Here is a 15,575-nt window from a genome sequence, read left to right on the forward strand (position 1 = left end):
GGCAAAGCCACCCCGAGGACTGAGCCCTGCTTTCACAGCAAGCCCACTCACTGGGTGAGAAGGAAAATGCCCAAAATGGACAATGGCATTTGTCCCAGGCCTGGCCCTGCCCTGCTGCAGTCCAAGGAATGTGTTTCATTGCCACGTCTCAGGAGCGGGATGGAGGAGTGGGAGGGATGCAACTGAGTAGGGAGCAAGCTGCCGCATCCCAGAGGCCAGCTTGCGATTCAGGGTGGCTGCCTGGTGAACAGAGTTACTGGGAACCAAACCTGGCCTGAGGGTTTGCCTCTTCAGGGGAGGTGCTCAGGGTGGGGGGTGGGGAATCCCATCCCGGCATGTCCTGACGGCAGAGGGATGCAGTAGTGAATTTTGATGGGCTTTGCCAACCTGCTTCCTAGAAAGGTTCTTTTATTCCTCCTTTCCTCCCTCCTTCCCTCCCACCACCAGCTCCCCAGTGGCTCTCCAGCCTTCCAGGGCTGGGGCTGGCCCCGCAGTTGCTCCCCCTTCATCTGTGGGTCAGAAACCCAAGGCCAACATGCTGCCCTGCGAAGCAAAACCCCTCCCAGAGGTGGCCCTTCCCACCGCAGCCTCCTGCTCCCCAGACCCCCGAGCAGCTCTCTTCCTCCCTGCTCTCATCTGCCTCTCACCTCGCCTTCCTCCAGCCTGTCTGGCCGCCGCCTCGCCAGCAGCTCCACATCCGGATGCGTGTTTGTGCCTCACCACTCTGGCCAGTGAGCCCCTGTGCTCAGAGGCTGGCCGCTTGTGCCGCTCGCCGCTCCCCTCTGCTCGTTTAAATCACAGCTGCCTTCCTGTGCCCTGAAAGCCTCACGCCCCTTAAATCTGCCCTGGGTGATTTAGAAAGGACTTGGGACAGGATTGACCCCCAGGAGCATGATACGCAGCTATCATAGGCATCTGGCAAGCGTTTAAATCCACAAAGTCCTCGTTTGCTCCTGGCTTAGCGTTTCCCATGAGCCCAAATGAGGGGGGTGTCTCCCCATCCGTAGCTATAGTGCTGAACCCTGCTTTGAGCCGCGGCCATGATGCGGGGTCTAGTCCCAGCCCAGGGAGGAGGAGGCTTCCCTCTGGGCAGCACCATGGTGGGAAGGGACTGGCCAAGAAGAGCTGCGGGCTCTGGCGGAGAGTGAGGGCTTGCATCCGCCAGCCTGGGAGGTGGTGGCTTTGCCGATGGCTGAGGTGATGCTTTTGCCTAAATAGCAACTGGGGCAGCAAGGTAAACAGCGAGAGTGTGGGCTGCAGCCTCCATCCCAAAGCACGGTGGTGCTCACAAGGCACCACTGGCACGTGCTCTTGTTGCTGTGCTGCCTTTCTCGGGCTGTTGGTCAGTGGGTTCTGTCCCAGAGGCGAGGGTCCATGGTGGGATGTAATGTTTAAATGGGGCTATTTGACCCGACTGGCCCTGCTTGACCACAGCAGAGCAACATGCTGTGCCACATCAGGGGCTCGGCCAGGGTCTGCACCCAGCTCCATGACAGAAACAGTGCTGGCAGCTGGCTGCCTTCATCCTTCCAGCTGGGAATTTCTTACCCAGACCACCATTTTCCTCTTCGCCCTGGAGAACGGTGATTTCCCATAGCAATAACTTCATCCCCAGCACAAATCAGATAATCATTTCGGGCAGGACTCACCCTTAGCCCCTCATCCCCTGCACAGTGACGGGTGGATGGTGCCAAGTACGCCGTGCAGAGCCACAATGCGTTGCTCCAAGTGTGCTGGGCTCGTTTTGCAATACCTTAAGGCAGTTTCTTGCTCTGATGCAAGGCTTCTGAGACAAGCCTCCCCTCTTTTCTTCCTACCTGGTGAGAAGTGACTTGTGGTGTTGTCACTTGCTGGATTTATGTGTGCCTCGTTTTCGCTCGTAGCCCATGTGCTCCAGAGCAGCTCACCCAGGAGGCTCCATGCGTCCTCCCGCTCCACCAAGGTCCCCGCAGGATGCCGAGCTGCCCTGGGGGTGCTCTCCCCTCTCCGTGCACACGTCAGGCTACTGCTCCAACCCATGCCGCTGCCTGAGTCCCTTCTGTCCCAGGCTGTCCTCCGGGCCTTGGCCAAGGTTACTCGATGGTGCTGGTGACCACGGCACATCTAACTGGGGGCTTGTGCGACCAGAGGTGCTGACCCATTGACCCGCCGTAAATGGCGCTGGCGGCTGCTGTGTGTGGAGCGGCGATGGCAGGGCCTGCTCGGACGCCGTCCCGGCAGCACCATTTTGCCTTGGTGCAGGAAGCAGAGCGGAGCTGGGGCTGCTGTGGTGCTTGCAGCCAGGCTGCATGAAAATCACAACGCGCTGAGCGCTGGGTATTGTTCTGCTTTTGCTTTTTAAACCATCATTTCCATTTTGGCGTGGCTCTGTTTGCCTGCTCCCATGCTCCAGCATGCTATAGCTTCAGGGCTCTTTTCATTAAAAACAAAAAAAGTAATTGCAAATCAAATGGAGCAATTTTTTATATATATATATTGAAGTTAAATCAGACCTTTGGCTAGAAAACACCATTGGGGACTAACACAGTCTGACGTTCACCAGGGCAGTGATGTCTGGACTATTCATTCTTACGCAGAGTGTTGCCGAACTCACAGTAAAGTCTCTTCCATACAAAATATGCAATGGACTTGAAATGTTATTTTTCTACATGCTACTTTAAAAAATAGTAAGATAGCATACTCAAAAATAAAAATCTGGAGCAGTTAGACAAAAATAGTGTTAATTTTAAAATTGAAAACAATTCCACAATTGTTTGGTTTCACTTGTAAAATACTTAAGCTTTTAAAAAATGTTTAGATACGTAAATATTCGTTTGTAGTTTAATTATTACTGGTTATATACTGAACATTGCCTGTTTGCATCCTGCATAGCTTTGCTTGAAATTACAAGGGGTAAGTACACTTGGTACGCTGGGACAAAATTATCAAATATTTCCCAAATATTTAAAACCAGATCAGAATATGGTTGTTCGTTTGATTTACCCTGTTTCAGTCGAGCTTGGTGCAAGACTGAGTAACACAGTTTAGAACGTTTTAAAACATTCGTTAAAATATTTACTTAATGGTCTAAAACAAAGCCTTAGAGCCTACAAGCGCACCCAGGTCAGGCGAATAAATGTACATAATTCGACTGAACGATTTAGAAGCAGAGAATCACTTGCATTTAAAACCATGCATATTTTCAATACCTCCTTAGTGCATCTATTTTAGGCAGATGCTTAAGATTAAAGGGCCGCATGTCAGCCCGTATCTTACCCATGCTTTCTGTCATCGTTTCTTTGCAATTTAATTTTGTGTTTTCCTTTCAGCCTAGAAGTGTTTGGTACCAGTCTCTTGGCAAAAGCGCTTGAGGAATGGAAGGGTAAAGAAATATGACCCAGCTGCTATGCACAATGAGGTTTGTAAGTCCTTGTATGGTATAAATAAGCATATTACACAGTTATTAGAAATTGGCACTGTCCCTGTTTAGAAGCCCGGGTCTGATGCTGTGTAATTCCTCCTGAGCACATGCATAATTCACTATTAGCACTCCGTTCTTCCAGCCTTATTACTGGCCAAATTCGGCAACTTTTTCTCAGTCCTCATCCATTCAAATCCTCCTCGGCAGTGTAAACCGGTGAGTTTCCGCTCAAGCCAATAAATCTATGCCAACCCATGCGGACGAGGCTCGGTCCTGACTCCACGGGAGCCGGGACCAGGGCGGGGAGCGGGGCCGGGGCCAGAGCCGGACCCCGCGGGGTTTCCGCCCGCCGCCCTCCGTCTCGCACGGGGGCTTCGAGCCGCAGCCGCCGTCGGGGCCGCCCAGTACCGTCGGGTGAGGGCTCGGGGCTCGCTTCTCCCTTCATCTCCGTCGTGGCTGGCAGATTTTCTTGGGGGGGGGGGAAGAAGAGCAGGTTTTCTTGGGGGGAAGAGGAGGGAGCCAAAGGGAGCGGAGCTGCCCGCCGCAGCTGGAAAAGCGGTGGAGCATCCCCGCAGATCCGAGCCCGCTCGGTTTTTCCCGGCCCGCAGACTGAGTGTAATTATTGGAGAAAAGCGACAGTAAACTTTTATTAATCGCCGGTGTTTGGGGCCAAGGCATGAGCGAGCTCGGTGACAGTGATGAGTGGTTTGGAGCGCCGGTCCCTGAAAGCGGGGCTTATCCTCCCCCTGCCTTCTCCTTTGACTCGGCGATGATGAGCCGTGAATAGGAGCCACCCTGCCGTCGGGGATCCGGCCGTTTATCTGCCGGGTGATGACAGTCGGGCTGGTTTCGAGCCTCGCCGTGAATTGCCGGAGCCTCCGGAAAGCGCACGGCGCTGCCGCAGCCGGGGGGCTCCGTCCCACGGGGACACTTCGCCCCTCGGCACTGTCCCCCGTCCCCCCCGACCGGGTGACGATGAAACCGGCCGCGGCCTCCCCCGGCCAAGCCCCACCGGCACCGACCCCGCTGCCTCGATGCGGGCGACGGCTGGGGGAGCCCCGGGCAGGTGCTGCTCAGGCTCACGGCACGGCGGAGCCTCAGCCGGGGCCGCACGGAGCGGAACGGGCCCGGCATCGCCGCTCCAGCATCCCCGTCCGCAGAGACTGGGAGGGCCGGGGGCTGGCGGGAGGAGGGGAAGGCTTTGGCTTTGCTTTAATTAAATTCTCTCCACTCGGGACCCCTCCGCGGTTTGTTTTTTTGTTTGTTTGTTTGTTTTGGTTTTTTGTTCAAGGTGGAGAAAAAAAAAAGATTTAACCTAGGGAAGCGCAGGCAGCATGCGTGATTCCCGCTGTCCCTGTCCGTGGATGCGGGAGGAAAAAGGTGGAGGGAGACTCATCCAAACAAAGCCGACAGATCGGCACCAGCCGCGGAGTAAACACAAAAATTCACCTTGCCGTGCAGCCCGGCCCTCGGTAGCCGCCCAGGGCCCCGCAGCCTGCGGGGAAAGCCTGGCCTGCAGGTGGGAACCGGCAGCGGGACAGAGCCGTTCAAGCGGGGATCGGCTGCGTTGCCCGGCTGCACGCATCCTCCGCGGCTCTGCGCGGGATCTCCCGTCCTTCCCTGCCCCTTGGGGCACGGAGCCGGCCCGTGGCTCAGAGGCAGTTATGACCCGCGGAAACCACCGCGACGGCGCACGGGACCGAGCACAGCAGGTCAGCGGCGAGGAGCGACGCTCCGGGATCTCTCTCCCGGACAAGTCGGGCCTTCCCGCTCCCACCGCGGCCCCATGGAACGGCTCCTCACCCCCAGGCCGTCCTCAGCCCCTGCTCCATCTATGTGGGGGCTGGACGGGCGCGGATTCCCTCCTCGCCCCGGCCCCACAGGCGCACGTCGGGGCCCGTCGCCGACCCGGTCTCACCTGCCACCAGCCCCGGCCCGCCGGTTCCTGCGGGGATTGCTCGCCGCTCCCTTGCTAGCATCCCCCGACCCGCCTGGGCTTCTTTTTTTTTTTTTTTTTTTTTTTTTTTTTTTGGTAGGAGTGGGGAAAAGGTTCATTAAGAGGTTGACCCCAGTTTACTTTTTATTCTGCTCCTGTTCCCAATTTCGGCACCACGTGACGGTGGGAGTGAGTTTGGGTTTAAATTCACTTTCAAGAAAACCCCGATAAAAATCCTGCTCCGTGAAGTCCCGCCGGCTCATGGCGGTGTCCCTGTGAGCCCGGGGCTGCGGGAGGCGAGCGGCACCTCGGCTCCCGCCCGGGACCGGCCGGCTCGGGTAAGAGGCTCCCGCTCACCGCCCTCTCCGCAGGCGCGGAGCGAGGCGCAGCAAGGCGGAGGGGCTACGCAGGAGGTGCGGAGGGGGCGCGATGTAGGGCAAAGGCAGGCGGGGCTGTCGCGATATAGGGCGGTGCGTAGCAGTGGGGCTGTCGCGATAGGCATAGCTACAGGGGGTAGCGCGGGAGCCTGGGCGCGTTTCTGCCGCGGGTGGATGCGAGGGGCCGCTCAGCACCGGGCGGGCAGCCCCGGCAGCAGCGCTGCGACGGGGTGGTGGTGTGCATGTCTCGGTAATCGCAACAGAAGAGCTGAAGTGGCCCGTTCAGTCGAGACAGCACTCGGCAACTCTACCGAGGGGGTTCTCCCTCTGATTTGGGGGGGTTTTGCATGGCTGTGGGAGCCCCGAGCAGGCAGTGTCCGTGGCCGGAGCGTGCGAGGGCTCCTGCCTGGCGGCGTGCGGGGCCCACAGCTCCTCACCCCGCCGCCGCGCTCACCTCGGGGCGGCCCCGGCGGGGGCTTCGCCGCCGCTTTCTCTGCGGCCGCCCCGCTCCTGCCTGCCCTAGGGCAAGGCTCGTGTCTCTCTGTCGCGACAGGGGCAGGACGGGGAGTCCCCTCTCCCCGGGCTTCTGGGGAAACCCACAACCAAAGACCGGCCCCAGGCCGGCGGGACACGGGCAGTTCGGTTGCCGGTGCAGGAGGCCCGCGGAAGCCACCGGAGGCTGAGAACCCCTCTCGAAGCGTGGCCCCCGCCCGGGCCCGGCCCTTCTCCATCGCCTCTCCCGGTCGGCCCCTGCTCCTGCCGCGGGGTCCCGCCGCCCTGCACCGGCCCGCCAAGCCAAGCGCCCTTCCAGCACGGCCTATGCCCGTGGCGGCCCTCCTGCCCCCGCTGCAGCCCCAGGCCGGCCCGGCTCATCGGCGAGCAGTGAGGAGCTCCGGGACCATCGGGGCTGGGAGGGGGCGGTGGGGCTAGGGGTGTCATGTCCCCCCCCACCGGGCTCCCCCCTCCCTAGCAGCGATCGGCTCCGCTCGCCGCCAGGCCCGGCGCAGCGCCGAGGCAGGCCGGGCAGGCCGGGGAAGGCCGCGGTCTGCCCCGGTGCGCGGGGACCGGGAGGCCGGTGGCCCCGGCCGGTGCCCCCCGGTGCGGGCCGTCGGGCGGGCGCGGGGCCGGGTCCGAGGCGAGCGGGCCGGGCCGGGTGGAGCGGGCCAGAGCCGGTCTGTGGGGACGTGATTGACAGCGGCAACGTCAGCAACAGGAGGGGAAGGGAAAAGGGAGGGGGGAGACAAAGAGGGAGGGAGTCGAAAGGCCCCAAACTGAATCTTTATGGAACATTTTCCGCCAAGATCAAGGGAAAGTGAATCCGCGCAGCGGGGGATGCCCCGCACGCCGCTGCCATCGGGGGCCGCGGAGCCGCGCCCGGCCTGAGCGCCCCGCGCAGCCGCCGCGCTGCCCCGCGGATGCCCTTCATGCCGCAGCCGCCCCCAGGCGAAGCCCGGACCCCCCCCGCTGCGCCTCCTGCCCCCCGGCCGGCCGTGTGAGTTCCCAGGGTGCGGAGGGAAGGAAGGGAGGGAGCGTGGGGTTCGCGGGTGCGGGGCTCTCCGCAGCCTGCCGAGCCTCTGGCCTGTGCCGGGGCGGCCGCCGCCAGCCTGCCCCGCTTCTCCCCGGGCCTGCGACCCCGCTCCGTTCCCGGGAGCACCGGGTTCCCCGCCCGCGGACAGGAGCCGGGCCCTCGGGTGTCACCGCCGCCGCCTCTCACCTGCGCTCCCCCGGCCCCGCGGTGCGGGTTGGCCGCCGGGAACATCCGCGCCACGGCCGGGCTGGGGCAACCCTGTCCCGTCCTCCCGAGCGGGGCAGGGGGACCGGCGGTGGGCTCGGAGCCACCGGGCGAGCCGCTGCCCCTGGGGACTGCCGGGTGCTCCCTGATCGCGGGGGGGCGGGGGGCCGCGGCGCTCACGGTGCAGCTGCGCACGGGAATTTGTGTGTGCCCGCTCGCACAGAGCCGGGCTGCCTGTCCGTCTCCATGGCTGGAGCTCTCCCTCAAGCTCCCCTGTGGCTGGAGCTGGGGGTCTCAGCCCCACTCTCCCCCTCCGGCTCCGCCGCCCCGGTCAGCGGCGCGGGACAGGGAGGGCTCCGGGCAGGGGACCGGTGCCGGTGGAGAGGAGCGTTCCGTCGGGGGCCGAGGGTCTGGGTCCCGACAGCGTTTCACCGTGGGGAGCGCCGGTTTCTGTCCCCCGGGCCACTCCCTCCCCACGCCGGCGCTGCCCGTCCGCCTGTCCGTCCGTCCATCGAGCAGGGAGCGGGGCGGGCGGCCGCGTCCCTTCGCGCTGTAAAAGTCGGCGTTGATGCGCGGCAGCCCCGGCGGAGCTGTCAGGCCTTATCTTTATTGGTTTTTCCCAGTCTCCGTCCAAGTTTAAGAGGGGCCCTTTTATCTCGGAGCCCAGCACTCCGTCTGTTTACGCTGCCCGGCTCCACCGAAGCGCTTCGCCGCGGCCCCGAGCGCCGTCGCGGAGCCCGCGCAGCCCCGACGGGACGGAGCAGAGCGACCGGCCGGGCCGGGCTGCCCTCCCCGACGGGTACCAGCACCGTACGGTGGCAAACAGAATAGGGGGTGTGGGGGAAGAGGAGAAAGAGTGGGGGCTGGGGGGCTGCGGCCACATCTGAGATGAACTGCTCGGGCCTCAGGCGGGAGCGCAGCCACGCGTGGGCGGCTCCCCCGCGGGGGCAGGCGGGCCCGGCCCGTCTCTCCCGGGCACAGCGGCTTTCCCCCGGGGCCGGGGGTGTCACGTCCCAGTCTCGTCAAGTGCCGCCGCCTGAAGAAGGACCGCGGGCCGGGCCGGGAGGGCCTGACCCCGCAGGTGGCCGTGGCCGGGACTGCTGGGGAGGGGGGTGAGCCGGGGCTGGACGTGGGCCTCCGGTGCTGCGAGCTAACGGTGCGCCTCTTTCCCCCCAAGGAAATGCTCCAGGAGAAAAGCCTGTCTGAAACCGAGGAAGGGTTTCCAACAGCCCCCGCGCCCGGCCATGCGGACTCCTCCGCCGGCTCCCCCGTCCTCGGCGTAGCCGGGGGGAGCAGCACGCCGCTCAGCAGCCCGCAGCTCCCCGACCCCGAGCAGGTACGCACCGCCCGGCCCCGCGTCCTGCCCGACGGCTTCGCCCCTCGGTCTCCCCGCCAGCCCGGCCGGAGCGCGGGTGGCGGGGCCGGAGCCAGGCCTTCCGCGACCGCGCATCTCCCTCGGCCACGACCCTTGCCGGGGGGGGGGGGGGGGGGGAGTGCGACGAAATCGCTTTTTCCCTTTCCATTTTTTCCTCTTTTTTTTTTTTTTTTTTTAAAAAATAAATTATTTCCCCCCCCCCCCGCGTGCAGAGCAGGCCGTTCCGCGCCCGCCGTCGGAGCGGGATCCGGCCCGGCGGTGGGTTTCCTTAGGTTGCTTAGGTCTTTTTTTTTGATCGGCTCCGCTTCCCGGCACATCGCGGCTTCTCTGCCTTCGCCCCCCGCGCCCGGCCGGCGCCTTCGCGTTGCCCCCGGCATCCCGCGGAAAGGAGCGGGTCCGCGCAGAAACCGCGGCCCTGGACGCGCGCATTGTTCAGCGAATCAGGCGTCCCCGCGGGTGTCCCCGCGGATGCTCCTGACCCCGGTTTTTGGGAGACCGACGGCAAGAGTGGGGCCCATCTGCCCCATCGGGGCATGGAAACCCTTACAGAAAAAAAAAAAAAAAGGAAAAAAAAAAAAAGAAAAATAATCCCTTTGGCCGCGGTGTCCGGCCTGGATGTGAAAGTCTGCAATTAAAACCGGCCTCGGTTTGTTTCTCTTACATTTGGCAAAGGGCAGTGGAATTTTTGGGACTCCATCCTCTTCCCGCACAGGCAGGACCAAGACTGGTGCGGCTTTGCCCGGCGCCTCGGCTGCGGTGCTGGTCCTGGGTGCGCAGCCACCCAGCCCCACTGCCCTTGCCTGCCCCTCTCCTAGATTTTCTCAGTTATTTATTGCTAATCTTTATTTTACCAGACAATAGAAAATATCAAAGTCTATCTCCATGAGAAGGAGCTATGGAAGAAATTTCATGAAGCTGGCACCGAAATGATAATAACCAAAGCAGGCAGGTTAGTGAAAATTCCCCGCAAACGTGTATTGCTTCTGATCCTTATGAAATGTCCCTCTTTGCCGAGAGTGCGTTTTTGCAGAACTACTGCAGTCAGTGACATTTAAAAAAAAACACATTATTGTGATTGCAGATTTCAGTAAGATAGTTTTTTCGGTGTAAACTGTGCACGGGTTTGAGCGTGGCAACGAGATTGTGCATGCAAGAAACAGTTGTGGAGTCATTTGCTAAATTTAGTCCTAATTCTCTTTGGTAATTTTTTAAGATGTTAGCATGATTGTGGCTCTGCTTTCATTTTTTTTTTTTTTTCCCCCCAAAGCAAACCTCACGCCCCTTTTCTGCACTATGCACTGGCATGTGCTGGGATACTTTGCACCGAAGTTTTAGCGATACAAAGGCTTAGGCTATGTTTTTAATCTCAGAATTGAAAGACAGGTACTACTTTTTTCTTGTTAGGCGTGGAAAAAAAAAATTCTGTCTTCTCTCGGAAAAAGAAAAACCCAGTGATTTTTACCAAACCAGAGCCCCCTCAATGTGCAGACCCAGGCCTGGGCAGGAGAGAGCCCAGCGGTTCCCAGAGGCTTCACTTCCCCGGGGAACCCATCCCTGCGCCTGCTCAGGGCTTCCTTCCCATCAGGTGGGAGACGATAGAATTAATGTCAGAAAATTAAACACCAGAATCAAGCTTCAGGCCATCACCAGCCTGGGAATCAGATGGTTCTTAACAGAACTAGACAGCTACTACTGTGGGCACCAAAATATCTGTCCTTGGCTTCTGTGGCAGTGGGCTCATGTTGCTGCTGCTGGAAAAGAAAAATTGCCAGACTTAGGTATTAAAATCCGTTTAGTTCTAACAACACAGCTGTGTGGTTCTGCTGTGCCCTGTGATTGCTGATTTTACACCATGCTAGACAGCTGCGGAGGAGGACATGCAAATAATGGGGAGAAAGTAGAAAAATAAATCCCACAATCAATATCTGTGCAGTCTTTTTTTTTTCCCCGTGGCCCCCGATTCTTCGTGCAGGGCAGCTGGATCGCTCGTGTGTGTGTGTGTGTGTCTTTTCTCCCCTATTTGCTGCTCACACTGCGAGACCCAAACCCCAACCCCTGGCTTCGGATTTGGGGAGTGATGGGTCGTTTCCATCTCCTTCCCCCGTTCCCGGCAGCGCTGCTCTGTGCAGCAGCTGGCCGTTGTAGGGAAGCTTTACTCTAATAACCAAGATATTCCATTAGTCCCTCTGGAGAGGGGGTGTATGTCCCGGGGATCTTCAATTTGTTTGCTATTTGGCCTATTTATGAAGTGATTGTGCAGGTAATTCTGTCCTTATCATGCTACCTTTTGGTGAATAAAATCTTAGGGCTTGTTCCATAGCGTCTATTGATGTGAAGAGCCGGATTCATTTTGATAGGTCTGCTACCTAAGTCAGCTAAGACTAGGGGATCAAGACCTCAAATATTTCACCCTTAATTTATAGTATCTGAGTGTGTCTGTGCGGGACGTGTAATATCTTTACCAAATTCTAGACCCTAAGCATCCCAAATGTGCATGTTATCTCTTTGTAAGTCTTAACGTGGATTGTTTAAACAAATCCATATGTATGGGGCTCAGTCCCGCATTCTTTGTCCGGTGGAGCTGGCAGTGCACACGTAGTCACCTTTCATGAGCGTGTGGATGGGGCTGAGGGATGGAGCGATTGAACCCAAGATGTTCAAAACTCTGTTTTCTAAGTTACCTAAGCCAGGTCTTCCATTTGTAAAAATCGGTGCAGCACCAGCAAGCTAACAGCGATTTTATTTTTCTATACATAGTTTTGAATAAATAAATTAAAAAAAAACCCAAACAAAACAGCTGAAATGCTGATGAATAAGATGAAACAAACCAGTCACTTCATTGCTTTTCTCGGTGTCCAGCTGCAAATGGCGTCAAAATAAAGGACAACTTTTTTATCCGTGTTAGCAGTGAGCCTAAAGCCTCCCCAGCCCCGGAGCCCACCAGCGGGAGCGCAGCCGGCCGGGGGCGATGCTGCCGGGCCGGGGCTGAGCGGAGCCGCCGGGGCCGGGACTCGGCTCGCCCTGGCCCGGGCCGGGCTCTTCAGCGGCACCGAAAGCAGAAAAAAAAAAAAAAAAAAAAGGCACAAAACAAGTAGTGTGAGACCGGCAGAAAGATCGAGCAGCTTAAATCCCGTGATCGCTCTAAGTCTCGTCGTTCATTCCGAGAGCCAGGCTGAGCCACGCGTGTCCGTGCTGAGACCGGGGCAGCCCCAAAGCGGGAACATGCCGTTAATCGTCATGCAAATGACGAAATGAAAATTATTACTTCATGCAGATTTTATTTTACCCAAGCTGTTTAAATAAGGACTAGCAATAATCAACCTCCTCTTGGCCCAATTAAAAAAATGATGGTTAATGGAGATTTGTGTGAGCTTGCATTTAGCATTGGAGGGGGGCGGGGGGGAAGAAGAGGGAAAACGGCTAATTGCAGGCACTAATTAGGACTCTAATCCCCCTCCCAGCAGGCACAGAGATGCCCCTGAATGCAGTTAGTTGAAATCACTTAAGTGTCGGTCTGTCTGACCTCAAGGGGCACAAACGAAAAGAAACTGAAGCCTGATTTCTAAATTTCAAACAACAAAAAAAGTTACTTTAATGACAAGTTCACTCAATGGAGAGGAAATGTAAAGCTCAGCGGAAGCGTTAATTCCATGGCAATGGTGTAAAATAGCCTTTTTGTATAAACAAGGCAAATATTGATAACTTAGGGGGGGGGGGAGAGGGGGAGTCATTTGTTTCATTCTTTGTAGAGCTCCGCAGAACGAGCCAACTATAAATTATCGAGAATTTAGGGCTGAGAATTACTTTGGGGGATTATTACTCCCTCTTAGGACTGATCTGTAGGAGACATTAGGAGAACACAGCAAGCTCAGCATTGAAATAGAAATCATGTTGTTGCCAAGAACGCTTGATTTATAAAGTGGAAACATCTTTAAAATGCACTCGCTATCTTTTTAATGTTCTACTGCTTCATTGTGGGAGGGGAAAAAAAGAGATTATTTTATATTAAAAGGATCATCAAAAGATAAAAAGTTTATGTTAGCAAAGTTCCCTGAACTTTACATAAAACCGCTCGCCTCCTTCAGACATCAAATCCTGCCCGTCGCAGCGCCCAGAGGATGCGACTCTGGGCTCCATCCATCAGAATCTTTCCTTGTGCCTCCTATTTGGGGTTTGCTCTAGTTACGAATTTCTGCTCTAGAGGCTTTTCTGAGGATGGGTTTTCGCGGCTAAATTACACGTAGTGCGAATATTGCCCCGTCCTCGCCGGTCCCTGGGGCTGTAGGTACCCAAGGGCTGCCTCAACTGGAGGAAACGAGGAGAAACCCGGCCCCGCGTGTTTTCTTCAAGCGCTGGCCGTGGCGAGTGGCACTTTGCAGAGCGGCTTTTTTCGGAAGGCAACGGGGCGTTTGCAGCTGAAACCCCGTGGTCCGGGTGGCTGCGAGCCCGGGTCGCTCCTCCGAGCAGCCCCTCACCGCTGAGTCCCGGCGCGGCGGCGGCCGCTCCCCGCTCCTGGCGCGGCCGGGTCGCCTTCCTGCGCCGGGTGAATGAGCCCAGCACCCCATCGAGCTGTGCCTGCCTGTGCCTATAAATAAGGCTCTAATTGTTCACAAATCCCCCCTTTATTTAAAAAAAAAAATTAGAAAAGGGTCTTTTTCCAGGCAGTGAGGTCCTGTTAAATCGAATTAATAAAATCAGTGCAGATGGCAATGAAGGGGACGGGGCTTATCAGAGGATGGAGATGCAGATGTCCATCTGAATTCCTCCCTCCTAGCAGCCTCGCCGTGTGGTGCATCTCTCCGGTGGTGCCTGCCGGGCTCTGCAGAGCCGCAGCCCGTCCCAGCAAGGCGCCCACTTTTCCTGCTGGATTTTGGGCATTCCATAGTGGTGAAGTTGTGAGAGGGGTGGGTACAGCAGAAAGCAAACGAGAGACTTCATTATAAATCTTGCTTTCCAATTCCATCTTCTTGCTCTTATGTGCTGTTATTTCACTGAACAACTGCAATTTTTTTTTTTTTTTTAACCTTGCGGCAAAACCCGCTTTGTCTCTCATAATTCTCTGTGAAATTGCATCTTCCAGACTTTATTTCTGCAGGAAGTTAAGCTTTGGTTACAGAGTCTTCCTGGCTCAGGAATTCTTTCTTTCTGTTAGTTTTTATTTAGCTCCAGTTGTTCCCTAGTTTTTTTTCCAAGGTGCCAGTCTTTGCAGCATTGCAGTTTCTATCCAGATATTGCCAGGGACAAACAATTTCATGAAGCTTATGGCTAATCAGTAAAAAAATACCAGTTCACAGGGTGTCTGGTCACATTTTTGTGAACAGTTATTGAAGAGAATATGTGTCATTCCTCCATGGTAGCATAACCATCCCAGAGATGTGAACAGGAGATTCCAGATACTGTGAAATAGAGTTTTGGCAGGAGTGCAAGATGTGCACAGGTACAAAGATATCTTCAGTCTTTGTGGTAGCAGATTTTAAGAAGCATATGTAGGAAAATATTGCACAGAAAAAAAAAAATCAATAAAGCAACTTGCATGTGTGGAAAAGACACAACCCCCCCTTTAGATGTTCCAGTTTCATTTTAAAAATGGCTTATTTCAGTTAAAAAAAATAAATCTGTTCCTAATCAACTTTAGTAAACCAAAATAAAACTAGTTTTTAGGACATCAAGGTCTGAAGAAGTATAAATGCTTTGGCTAAGATGGTGCAGCTTTCCTCTGCGAATAATCCTTTAAAAGTTAAATTTTCCATGGCTCTGTAGGGCATATGGATGCCCAGTTCTCATTACAATTAAAGGGAAATATTTGCCCAGAATCTTTTGAGGCAGTTACAAGAATCTCTGCTAAAGGTTTTTGATCCAAAAGCAAACCTTAATATCCGAGATCAGCGATGGAATGTGAGCCATCAATTTAAAACTTGGAAATAAAGTAGATATTTAAGGAATGTTTGATCTGCTTAGTCCTAAATTCGGGGTCCTGGAATTACCCTGTTAGGGCAAACTCCTGCTTTTAGAGAAAGGAGCAGGAGCAAACTCCAATGGCTCTTGGCCGTGTGGCTAAAGATGTCGACAGCTTTGGCAAGGAAGACAGAGCTCATGCAAGCCGAGTAGGGCAGGGATGGGATTTTAGTTTTTAATACGCTTCTCTCTTCAAGCAGCAATCCTGTCTTTTATTTCGCTAAAGGCGTGTGGTGCTCATGGTTAAGGGTGTTCCCAAAGCTTTCCCCGCTCGCTGGAGCTGGGGCAGCGCTGGCCAGGGTTGCAGGGAAGGGTTCGGTCAAGTCCAAACCGGCTGGGGAAGATCCCCGCCATCGCTCGGGCTCTGCCTCTGCATTGAAGGCTCCTGGGGAAAGGGGCTGTGGATCATCTCCTGCTCCGCACCGATGAGCTGGCCCATGGCCTGGCACCAACCAAGGCTGCCTGTGGCTCCTCCGAAAGCCCTGGCAGCGTGCACAGCTGGGGGGGCTGCGCTGCAGTGGGAGCTGGGCTGGTGAGGGAGCAAACCTGCCCTGACACCCTGCAGGGCTGCGTTGTTGGCCGTGCTCTCGCACAGCTTCTCACTGCGGTACCTGTGTGCTGTGCTGCCGGTGCTGCCGGAGGCTGCCAGCGCCCACCTGTCCCATCCTCTGGCACGTTGGGACCTTTTCTGCTCAACTTCAGTTGCGGTAAAACGAAAGCACCGGAGAAGCATCCCACGGCAAGAAGCCTGCCCGTGTTTCGAGTTACTGTGGGGCAAAGAGATGAAAAGTTTGTAGACC

At 56.5% G+C, this 15,575-nt stretch overlaps 1 protein-coding gene across 1 annotated transcript in view; it reads left to right on the forward strand.

Moving 5' to 3' along the window:
* The first annotated feature begins 3,385 nt into the window (after positions 1–3,385).
* TBX4 (T-box transcription factor 4) overlaps positions 3,386–15,575 on the forward strand; it is a 40,201-nt gene continuing 28,011 nt past the window's right edge. The window contains exons 1-3 of the mRNA XM_086475240.1: positions 3,386–3,397; positions 8,623–8,781; positions 9,675–9,769. Of these exons, the coding sequence (XP_086331366.1) occupies positions 3,386–3,397; positions 8,623–8,781; positions 9,675–9,769 (266 nt within the window). The remainder of the gene's footprint in view (positions 3,398–8,622; positions 8,782–9,674; positions 9,770–15,575) is intronic.

Source organism: Leptosomus discolor, chromosome 18 (assembly GCF_034619465.1).
Source record: "Leptosomus discolor isolate bLepDis1 chromosome 18, bLepDis1.hap2, whole genome shotgun sequence".
Lineage (NCBI taxonomy): Eukaryota > Metazoa > Chordata > Aves > Leptosomiformes > Leptosomidae > Leptosomus > Leptosomus discolor.